Source organism: Panthera pardus, unplaced genomic scaffold (genome assembly GCF_024362965.1).
Source record: "Panthera pardus isolate Hobbes unplaced genomic scaffold, ASM2436296v1 HiC_scaffold_8, whole genome shotgun sequence".
NCBI lineage: Eukaryota > Metazoa > Chordata > Mammalia > Carnivora > Felidae > Panthera > Panthera pardus.
Window position 1 is genome coordinate 106,514,857 of NW_026527013.1, and position 12,664 is coordinate 106,527,520.

The 12,664-nt window shown below is 35.6% G+C and overlaps 1 protein-coding gene across 11 annotated transcripts in view; it reads right to left on the minus strand.

Annotated features, from left to right (window-relative positions):
• Positions 1 to 12,664, minus strand: part of ETV1 (ETS variant transcription factor 1) — a 93,079-nt gene that overhangs the window by 38,429 nt on the left and 41,986 nt on the right. For all 11 annotated transcript variants that reach the window (XM_019443486.2, XM_019443485.2, XM_019443481.2 and 8 more), the window contains 2 exons: positions 4,814 to 4,943; positions 1,946 to 2,134 (listed from right to left, as the gene is read on the minus strand). In XM_019443486.2, coding sequence (XP_019299031.2) covers positions 1,946 to 2,134; positions 4,814 to 4,943 — 319 coding nt within the window. The remainder of the gene's footprint in view (positions 1 to 1,945; positions 2,135 to 4,813; positions 4,944 to 12,664) is intronic.

Below are 12,664 nucleotides of genomic sequence, written 5' to 3' on the forward strand. Positions count from 1 at the left end.
ATTGGCCAGCTGGTGCTGTCCTCAAAACTCAGTGGGGGGGCAGTGGGAAAAGACCCCGAGCTTCCCTCTTATAGTTCCGGGCCGGCTGTTCTCAGTCTCAGATATTTGACTTCAAGTAGAGAAACTAAAATGGATTTGGCTAAACCATTCCGAGTTAGGTCACCTAAACACAGGCATCCTGCTTGTTTAGCAGTCACCTTCCCTAAGAAATAACTACTCCGCACAAACAGCCAACGACACGATCTCTGATGCTGGCACTCATTCAAAGTGTGAGAGCCTCGAGTGTCGAGAACTCTGGGAAGTCAACAGAAGTGGACAAAATAAAACTTGCTTTTCTTGTTTGTACTCTTTCTCCCTTTCAGTCCTGCACAATGTGCATCTGTTCAATGGCCCACCCTGCAATAAGATTTCTTTCATCTGTATTTACCAAACTGTTTACACAGATGCACATACCATTACGCTCTGACAAGGTCTCGAGTCTACGGAGTGAGAAGGGAAAGATCATAGGAAGCATTTCATAACTAGAGCACAAGAGGGCTTAGTGATGGAAACAAAGGTAGAAAAGATGTGGCTTCGTTTCACACTATAAAGAATGCTTTCATCTTATCCATCATCCCAAAAAAGATTGAGCTGAATTTGAGATTGAGTCACATTAAATAACCTATAAAAAGCTGATCTGAGTGAGTATTCCCTTATCCTCTGAAAGTTGCCAGTGACACATCTTCTGGTTTCCTCTGCTGATCTAGAGGATTCCTTCAGCTGAGTTATTTTTGTAACGGTGTGTCACAGCCAGTTTGCACTGGCTTATTGTTAAATTTTCAGAAATACTGTGAGCCGATTGTTAAACACAGGATACTTAAGCATTAAATGATGTAAATTTATAACTTTTTAAAAAATCCGATTAAAAACAAAGGCAAGAAGTATTCAAAATGCATCTCTTGCTAATTGTTTCACTCTGTCTTGCTACTAATTATGTCCTGGAGGTTATGTCTATTTTATCTTTAGGGTAGAGATACTATGTAAAGGTCTGCTTCTACGCGATTCTGACTCTGTGTTTAGGGCTGTCACAATGATGGCTTACAGTTGGAACATTTATATCACAGATTCATCAAATGCTACAGATGGGGCCTTCTGGTTTTTCTCCCATTAAGCCTGTTGTTAAACATTTCCCTGCACACCATCGGCTCTCTATAATTACAAGGTAGAAAGGAAACGATGGATGCTATATAGTATCAACCTGTGTTTTAAGCTCTATTATTAAAAGTACAAAGGTACTCCTGTATTTTATTTGAATGTGCATGTATCTCTAGGAGTTCAGAATGTCCACCATGGCATCCTCCCTAGCTCCACACTCTGGTTCTTGTCTTCTTTCTAAGAAATAATAATTTAGTCTCTATCTCTTTACTTTGTATTCTCAGGGTCCAGGGTCAGGCACCTACTGGCATTAAATATTCATCACTTGCAAAGGATGGAAAATAGTTTTAATCAAATAAGTTCTATTCTGCAAAACTATGTACAGCTAAACCATTCAATCTAAGGTAAAGAACCTAATTCCATAAGCCACCTACTAAAATTAGTCTCCTAACTTTATAGAACAAGTACACACATATGCTCATAAAAATGGGATGATCTGATTTAAAGTTTAAGTGAGGCAATTTAATTCAGGCAAAGCGAAAGGGAAATGTTCAAATGTCAGTATATAGATTAATTTTCCACTTTAGCAACCAATTTAAATGTTTATAAAAGGAATGTTTATAAATGACCTTCTCCACAAATTATTTCTAACTATAGACAGAGCAAGCTCTTTCTAAAAATATTTTGCAAAGATGTGCAAAATTAATATGCTCACCTTAAATCTACCATAGGTCTTAGGAATTGGTGATAGAAATTGCCTCCAAGATGCTCAAAACATTAAACAATATATATACAGTATTTGCAGTTTTACCTGTGGTCCATGGGGTAGCTGCTATCTTGTATGGTCTGCGATGGAGGGAGGTGAGCTGGGAAGGTGCGGTCAGGTTTTGGAGTGTGAGTGGAGTTTGGAGACGCATGATGTAGTGGGGACACTGGGGTGCTGGATGGAGTTGGGGGGTTGGAGGGCCTCATTCCCACTTGTGGCTTCTGATCATAGGCACTACCCAAGGAACAAAAGAAAAGAGAACATTGGTTTCCTTGGAGTGATTAAACACTTTTCCTTCCAACCCAAGAAAAGAAGAAATATATATATTTTATATATATATATATATATATATATATATATATGTAAATATATATATATATATAATATATGTATTAGGCTCAATATATATATGTTAGGCTCAAGTCATAAGGAAGTGAGAATTTAACATGTGTTAATTTTTGTCATCCTAAAACACATAATCTTCAGAATCACCACACACTTAAAGAGAAAATAGGATAATAATACATAACTTAGTATCAGCATAAATATAAAATGTGTATTTTAATACTTACACAAATAACCTAGTATATAGAAAAGCACTACGAGAGCAGTGGAATTAATGCTTGAGCAAGTTGGATAGATCTTTCCTAAATCGTGGCATGTTTCTGATATTGTCACTTTTCCATATTTACGTAAGATTTTAGAACAAGAAACTAACTTCAATTTCGTAAGATGGAGACCATTCCTGGCTTGCCTTTATTTTGGGTATAATTTAAGAAGACAATGCCTTTGCCTTATTTTCATTTTTCTTATATATAAAATAAATGATACCTGACATTTACTTCCTCACATGGGATAATAAAGAGTAATGAGGCAAATTAAAATGTCTCTGATATGGGGCACCTGTGTGGCTCAGTTGGCTGAGCATCCAACTCTTGACTTCTGCTCAAGTCATGATCTTAGGGTTCCTGAGTTTGAGGCCCACATCCCTACTTGGGATTCTGTCTCCCTTTCTCTGCCCCTCCCCTAATTGCACGCACGCATGCTCTCGCTCTCTCTCTCTCTCTCTCTCTTTCAAAATAAACAAAAATAAACTTTACTTAAATTTCTGAATAAGGAAGACAGTTTGAGGCTAAAATAATATTTTTCTTTCAAAATAGTGATCATCAAGACATAGTTTTTCCTTTTTTAAAAAGAAACATTCTTTTTGGATTAACTTATGTAATAGTTTATTCAGTCGATACATCTGTACACAGAATTATAGCCAAGCACAAAAACACTTCATAAAAGTGTAGGATGGTGTGCTGTATAAGCCCACTGGTGGTTTTAAAGCAAAGTCAACAGGACTCGTATTATGTTTGTTTCTACCTATACCCTTTACCAATATTTCTGAATGAGAAACGACTTCTTTTACAAACTAGTTTGCCTGTCCCATTCCCATGTAAAGAAAAAACTGACACACCCTCTGCCCTAGGACGCTTCTTTTTCCCCCCACAAAATACTGTATTGAATTACATTGTTCATATGGAAATGGAGGTACTAGAATTTAATCTATAAATCACTGTGGAAATTATTGGTCCCCAAGAGAAACCCGAAAATATTCATGTGACTCATTTACTATTAATTTATGAAAGTCAGATATGTCATACAAAGCAGTAATTATTTCATAGCCACACCTGTGATCAACGCTGAAATGGAACAACAATTCTATATCTACCTGGTCCATTAACTTAAAATTCTTCATTACACTAAGTAATTATTCTGTGAAAATGTAGCACTCTTAAAGAGAAAATGCAAAAATTAAAAAACACTATAAATAAAATTCAGATTGATCAATATTATTTTAACTGAACTCGGTAAGCTTTAATGCCTTCTACGAGATTTTTTTTAATAAAAGTTTTGCAGTTTCAAGTGAGCTGGCTCATAATTTCAGGCTCTGGTGATCCTCCTAGAAAAACAGACATAAGAGACAAGTTTGCAAGAACAAACAGCAAGAGAATATCCCAACATTGGTCAGCTGCCATCAGACTGCACAAATCTGAGTTTCTTGAATTTTATATATCTTGGATATAACATTACATGTTGCGACTATATGAGAATAGAGAAGTCTCCTTTGGATCGTATGTATTTTGAACCTGAATCTATGTAACTTCTATAACTACAAATATTTGTAATCCTTTTTTGTAACTTTCCAAATGAACTCCTTTTAAGAAGTAAGTATCTACTGTAATTGAGAATAATGATACTCAATAGACAGTGCCAACTTTTCCTTATGCAATTAGAGGCCAATATGAAAAGTAACAGAATGCAATTTACTGTGAAGGGTTTTTAATGAACATATATGTTATGAAATCTTCCAACAAATGAACAAAGTAATTTTACTGCTCCACCCTTTACTATCATCAAAAAGAACAACTGGCTTTTTAATAGATAATAGCCTGTGCTGAGCCTTATAAAATTCTAACTTTATTGCAATTCTCCATGAACACATCTTATAGATCATCTGCAAAGCCTGTCAGTAACTAATGTACTGCTCACACCTGCCAAATGTTTCCTTTTTTTTTTTCCTACAGACTCTATCTAAAGTGCATAATGCATTCATTCTAATGAGAACTTTCAATAGCTGTTCACACCAAGTAAGACCCTCTTTTCAAACCCAGGATGCATCGCTACAGCAGAAAAACAACTAACGATGTGGATGAAAATTATTGCTTTAAAATGATTCTCCAAGTGTGTGATCAGATGGTATACAGTTCTTCAGAGTTCTGCTAAACACATTACCTAATTAGCTTTGTTACATGCTGAAGATAGAACTCATAAAATATAATCTGAGACTTTATATTTTTCTGGACTTTTTGTTTTAGTAAGAACCACCACCCTCTCTCTATATATAAATACACCTGATTGCTTTACCTGACATTATACAGGCACTTTTCTCCATAGCTGAATTTAAAGGGCTGTTCTTGACTGCAGGCAGAACCAAGTTCTGAACATGGACTGTGGGGTTCTTTCTTGATTTTCAGTGGTAGGCCATGAAAAGCCACTAGAAAACAAAACAAAAATACCCACAAAAATGAAGCCCAGTTAGAAATTAAGTACAGTAATCTGTTCTACTTCTCTTGGTTGAAATGACCTTAACATTTCATATTAACTTACATAACAAAGAAAAATCACATTTAATGAATTTCATGGATGAAAAGATTATAGAGAATCTCTGTATACTCTTTTTCTGCTTTTACTGTATAACAGAATGCATGCTTGAACTCTCTTTCATTACTTCAAGTGAATCAATTATAATTTACTTAACTGATATTAACAACACTAGAAGCTCAGTTTTCAGAAAGTTTTAAAAACATTGCCAAGAAATTTCTAGTGATTAAAGAAGAAAAAACACAACTGGTTATCCAAGAATTAAGTGAAGACAGGAACATAATTTTAAGCATTACTGAAAGGAAAATATCTCAAACCCATCAATAATATTGGTTTAATGGAATGATAACTAGAGTGGAAGAAAGAAAATCCAAGTGCAGGTCCCATGGTAACTGATGATAGTTTGGGCAAAATTTCACCACCTTTGAGGCCAATGTTCATTTATAAAATAAAGGTAAAAGTACCTGCCTATCTGCTTACCAGAGTAGGAAGATAAAATGGGAAAAATATCTGAAAATTATTTTTCACATGCAATCTACCATAAAATAATTCTTCTATATCTAATGATATTGTCTCCTTTTTTGTATGACTTAATGGTTATACTTATATTCATCGATGCTTAATGTATTACAAGGATCCTATAAAATATGAACTCTAGAGGAAATATGTTGTGTGGGAAGAATCATAGCTTTAAAGCCAATAAACAAGTAACACTATATATATTTTTATTCTTGTATATGAAATTGAAAATTGGAGATCCTATTAGAATAATTAAAGTGTTAGTAATAAATGAAAAATTAGTAAAAAGATAAAAGGATTTTATTTTCATATACAATATGCACAAATATGACTAATTAAGGATAAACACAAGAAAACACACATTCTAGAGATTTATTGTAACTCATATGAGAATTTGAATTAAAACACAATATACTGGGATGGTTCAGTCAGGGAAGCATCCACTCTTGAATTTGTCTCAGGTCTTAATCTCACAGTCATGAAATCAAGCCCTATTTCAAACCCTGTGTCAGGCTCCATGCTACACGTGGAACTTGCTTGGGATTTTCTGTTTCCCTCTCTCTCTGCGCCACGCCGCCCCCACCCCCCCAGCTCATGCATGTGCATGCATACTCTCTCTAGCTCACCAAATAAATAAAGAAACATTACAAATTATTAAGTCTGTTTCTATGAAGACATGATATGACAAGAGAAACTTCATGGTTTATGACGCCATTCAATCTTGATTGTAACATTACAACATTATAAATGTGCACTTGTTTGAATGTCACATATAATTTAACAATTTGATACCAAGAACTATCAAGCTATGGGCAAATACATGCTGTTTGTTTGGATATGTACATAATTTTGACAGAAATCTTCAGTGGTGGCTCAAGAACCACCTGAAACATTGTGGAATATACATTTGCCAAAGAAATAAATAACTTCACCTAAATTAGCTGTCTAAGAAAAACTTAACAAATAGTAATAAAATAATTTCACTGGGAGGTCTATTTCAAAGTTTTTTCTTGATGTGCTGTGAGTTTAATATGCCTATTCAATGTAGAGAGTAGAGGAATAGAAACAAAGGAGAAATTACGTGCATTTTCAAATGTCAAGAGTACTCATGTTCATTAACTTTATGAAGTCAGAGGGTTATAATTTATTAACCATTCAGATAGAAGACATTTAAGAACATGAGGATTTGTTAGGATTCTAATTTGAAAAGAACATCTATAAAAAGGCAACTAGCTTGGAGACAAATAAGTCATCTGAAAATGGACTAGGTATTAGATATTTAAGAAATTATCATTAATTTTATTGGATGTGCTAATGCAATGGCAGATAAACACAAAAAATTTAATGTGAGAGATTCATAAAGTATTTACAGAAAATAATATGTCTGGGATTTTCTTTAAAATAGTCTAGAAAAAATGATGTATGAGGAATGAATCAAATTAGAAAAATGTTGATAAATGTTAAAAGCTGCATGATGGGTAGGTGGGAGTTCATTACATTATTCTCTTTACTTTTAACTAAGTCCTAAATTTGCACAAAAACTTCTTTAAACACGAAAAAAATCTAAAAATTTAAAGTAACACTGTATAAGAAAATTCTTTGCCTGTGTTTGTGTCTATGTGCTACTTTTCAGAATGACAAATATTGTATGATGCAACCATTAACCATACATTTGTTGCATTCTTAACAAACAGGTTTCAACAATTTATTACTACTTTGAACATATACAGTAAAATGTGTATCGCCAAGTTTAGTACTTGGGATTGTGTATTGGGTTTTACATTCTCCTAAGAAAAAAGGAGTAGTAACACATCAGGAACTCTATTTGTCACATTCAGAGTAGTACCAAATATTCATACCTGAGAAATCAGATATAATTCATATGAATAAAAATACGTGAGGCCTCGAGAATAAATATGTAGTATGCACAGTTCAATGTATTTATCAAAATATCAGATATATCAGAGACTACTATATTCAATACTAGTATATTTTAAAAATCTTTGGGACTTTGAGGGAGGATAAGGTTAATGAACAGGACACTAAAAGCATCAACCATAAAAGAAAATAACCTACAAAGTTTTCTTCACTGAAATTAAGAACTTCTCTTCATCAAAACATTATTAAAAGATTACAAAGTAAGCTACAGGTTCCAAGAAGATGTTTTCAATAGAAAGATCTGACAAAAAGCTCGTAATAAGATTCGTTACAAGTAAGACCAAACAAATGACCCAATTAAAAATGGGCAAAAGCATTGAACAGGCAGTCCAAAAAAGAAGACATCCAAATGGTAAAACAAACAAATGAACAACAAAAAGCATATAAAAAAGGCATTCAACATCTTTACTTACGAGCAAAATAACAAATGAAACCATATGAAATTATCATACACACACTAGAATGGCTAAGCTGCAAAAGATTGACATTACCAAGTTTTTTTAAGTTTATTTATTTATTTTGAGAGAGACAGAGAGACACAGAGAGAGAGAGCATGAGCAGGGAAGGGACAGAGAGACAGGGAGACAGAGGATCCCAAGCAGGCTCCATGCTCTCAGTGCAGAGCCCAACCAGATCATGACCTAAGCCAAAAGCAAGAGCCAGACGCTGTGCCCGGACATTATCAAGTTTTGAAGAAGACCTAGAGCAACAGAAACTTTTATATAAGCTTCTGACAGTACAAATTGATATAAACGCTTTGGCAAATGTTTTGGCAGTATCCCCTAATGCTTCAACATAAATTTACCCGGGACCCAGTAATTTCACTCTTAGGTGTATACCCAAGAGAAGGCACTGCATATGTTCACCAACTGATATGTGTAAAAATGTTCATGGCATCTTTATTCAAGATAGCAAACTTTGGAAAATTCAAATGTTCAGTAGCAAGAAAATGGATAAATAATTCATGGGATATTCATACAATGAAATACCATGCAGGAACAACAAAGAACAAATAACTGACACATACAGAAATATAGATGGTCTCCTAGATGTGAAGGTGTATAAAAGAAGTCAAGCACAAAAGAGTATGTAGCAAAGGAATTTCAAGAATAGACCTAATTAACTGATAGTGAAAGAATTCCCTTCTATTGGTGGATAGAAATGTTAATTACCAATAAAGGGCACTAGTAATCTGCCACAGTGCTGGGAATATTTTATATGTTGCACGGATTGGTACTTATAAGAATAGATACATATGTAAAATTCACCAAACTGTGCAGTTAAAATTTTACATCATAATGAATGCATATCTCAATTAAAAGGTTAAAAAATATGAGAGGTGTCAAGCAATGCTACACAACTTAAAATACTTGAATATGTCTGGCCTCCTGTTCCAGCAGAGATATCTGAGAATGTGATCTTGGATGTGTGATTTCGTTTTTAACTCCATAGGATAAATCATTCCAAATGAGTCAGGCGAGGAATGACAAGTCTGGGCTACCATCAGGAATGGCTGCTAGCATAACAGTAGCGTCCTATCAAAGAGTCTCTTGATATCAACTTAGAAAAAAAAGTAGGATCCATCTTAATGGATATACTATCTGGAGCCCTATTGCTTTCAGACTGGTTCCATGAGCTTCCTAAATTGACTTTATTATTTTTTTTAATGTTTATTTATTTATTTATTTATTTATTTGAGAGAGAGAGACAGAGTGTGAGTCAGGGGGGCCAGAGAGAGAAGGAGACACAGAATCTGAAACAGGCTCCAGGCTCTGAGTTGTCAGCATAGAGCCCGACGTGGGGCTTGAACTCATGAACTGTAAGATCATGACCTGAGCCGAAGTCAAATGCTTAACCACCTGGACCACCCACGTGACCCCTTCCTAAACTGACTTTAGATGAAAGGATGTAAGGCTCCCCACAATGCGAGAAGAGATAAGTTGATCCCTAAACTTAGGAGGTACTTCTGAAAAACCCAGGGATTACTTCCCACACCTCATATGTTATAGGTTGAATTGTGCCTCCTCCAAAGTTCATGTTCAAGTCCTAACCCCAGTACACCTCAGGGTGTAACCTTCCTTAGAAGATTAGCTAAGATGAGGTCATTAGGTGGAATCTAATCCAATATGACTCATGTCATGTCCTTGTAAAAAAGGAAGAGTTAGGATATAGAGACCCTCACGCAGGACAAGGCCACATAAAGATGAAGGCAGAGATAAGGTGATGCTTCTCCAGGCCAAGGAGTGCCAAGACTGCCAGCAAATCACCAGAATCCAGGAGACAGGCATAGAACAGCTTCTCTCTCACAGCACTGAGAACGAACCCTACTAACACCTTCATCTTTCACCTCAAACCTCCGGAATGGTGAGATAATCAATGTCTATTTTTTAAGCCACTCAGTTTATGGTACTTTGTTATGGCAGCCCTAAGCAAGCTAATATATCACTCCCAGAAATGACGAGTCACTGAGGCTGGGATATATATCTGGATTCTGTATCTTATAAAAATGTCTAGGTGATTCTCATAACTGGGCTAATTTCAAATCCACTGTGATGCTTGGCCATACCTAGATCCACTGTGTGCTGCATTGAAATAAAGCCAATCCTAGAGAAGACTTGAGAAAAAAAAAAAAAATGAAAAGAAAAGAAAAGAAAAGAAAAGAAAAGAAAAGAAAAGAAAAGAAAAGAAAAGGATCTAACAAAGTATTTCTATTCAGTAGATGCCCACACTTGAGGATTTTCACGGGTTCTCTACATCCAAAAGTTTAGGGCTCCCCTACTCCTAACATAACTCCATAACATGAACGTGTCTCTAACACGTGCGACGTGTGTGGGCCTCTTAATCATTATGGGCCCTCGGAACTGTGATTTTTTTTCTACTCATAAGCCAAATAAGTAATCCAATGAATTTGAGTTGGCTAGGATTATTTTATAATTGCTGTGAGGAAAAAAAGAAGCCAACCTGATGATCTCTAACATTTTGCACAAGAACCGCATGTGACTTCATTTTCCTCATTTCTACTTCCCTGCTTCCTAGAGATTCTATATCACAAAAGTGACTTCTCTTATTTATTCTTAAATAAGGAGAGCACAGAGACTCCCACCCGAGCGGGCTGAGCCGAGAGCGTGTTGGGTATTTCATCACAGGGCTGAGAGTCTGAGCGCCTGCTAACAGGCAGTTTTCCAGCTCACTGGCACAGGCACAAGTGAAAGCAGCACATTCATTTTGTGCAATTTGCTTTACCTTCCCACATGGAGTTGGTGCATGTAAAAGGCTGTTAAGTACTAAATTATTCCTTATCAAATCACCATCATCTGGAGTCATGATCAACACTAATTAAATTACTTTCACTGAACAGGGCTCCAGCCTGCTGCCGAGGCTGCTAGGTACATTTCGTTTCGCTAACTGTACTGTCCTCACTGGGTCTGAAACAGTGAACGACATGCATCTGCATTGTTTGCGGTTTTAATTAAAGTGAATCTTTCCTCCTTCCAGGGTATCAAACCGGGCGAGTTAACTCCTTCATGTCATTAACAAAGAAGTGACAGTTAGATTTTTATCCCTGCCTTTGGACAGTTAAGAAATTTATCCAGGACATCTGAAGTCTTCCTTCCTCAGGTACTCCTCAGACGCATTTCCATGCAAACCTTTATGGCCCCCAACTCCTCCGCACAACCAGATCTTTAGGAGGAGAAGCAGAAAGAACACTCAAGAGATGCATCTTGCATTTTTTTCTTGGATGGAGGCTTGACCTTTAAAACCACATCTTAAGGCTGACTAATGATGACTGAGTTCTTCTAATGGTTACATTTAAGAGCTCCAAAATACCAAGACTTTTAAAAGTACACTTCCAAAATAAACTTAACCACTTCCTAATTTAAAAGTTTACTCGGAGTTATGGTATTCATCATAAAGTCTTGGATAAATTGATAATTGCTTTCTTTTTTTCATTTTTTTAATGTTTATTTACTTTTGAGAGAGAGAGAGAGAGAGAGAGCGCATGAGACAGGGAGAAGCAGAGAGAGAGAGAGAGAGACAGAATCTAAACCAGGCTCCAGCCTCTGAACTCTCAGCAGAGCCCGACACAGGGCTCGAACTCAGAAACTCCAAAATCATGACATGAGCTGCAGTTGGACGCTAACCAACTGAGCCACCCACGCTCCGTTAGTTGTTTTCATTTTAGAACTATGAACATCAAGGTATCATCTTGCTTCCAGTTTATTTCTGTCTACACTCTAGAACAAAAGCAAAATCTTGCCATCATTCTACTGGAGCACAGAAATGCCCTCCACCTTTCCAAGTGCAACAAGGCTGATACATAACCATGTATTACATTCAAATTACATTTCAACACCTTCAATTATAGATGAAGATAATGAATTTAAAAATTTACTCATAGGAGAATAATTTCCTAAACAATCTTGACATTGGAACATTTTTGTACCATTAAATTGAAAACAGAACATGTTTGTTATAACAGACTACTTCATGTTAGTACAGAGAATAAACAGTTTAATCTACAAATTAAGTTTCTATTTCTATAGTGAGATGATGATGTCTTCTGATACATTTAAGAAAGATAATATGTTTAACTATAGATGGTGACTTAGTGAACTGTGGTTGAATTTAGAACTGTGATAAAAACCACTTGCTATAACACTTTTTTAAAAACCCTCAAAATTTACACAGTATTACCAAGTTTTCAAAGAATTGTCACCTACTCTATTTGATTCTCATCATTCAAGACAAGAATATCTTTATTATACCTCCCACTTGTGCAAAATTTTTTCAAAAGGCATAAAAAAGCTAACCTTAATACCTATCCAAAGATCTAGGACTGATTTACAACAGGATAAGAATTAAGAGCCCTAGAATGTTGGCTATAACTTTGAACTCTTGAGCATATAATTCAAATTTATTTTGAATAAATACAAGTATGACTTCTTTCATGCATAAGCACCATGGTAACCGCCTATCAGGTGTTTCCTTATCCATTCATTCATTCATTTACTATGGCCCAGACACTACACCAGGTGTTGAGAGGGAAACTGAATATAAACCTATAGAACAAAGACGAACAATAAGACACAGTCTTACCCATCAAGAAGTCATAGAAGTCCAATTAGAGCTTTAGTTTTTTGAAGTGTTTTCTCTAAT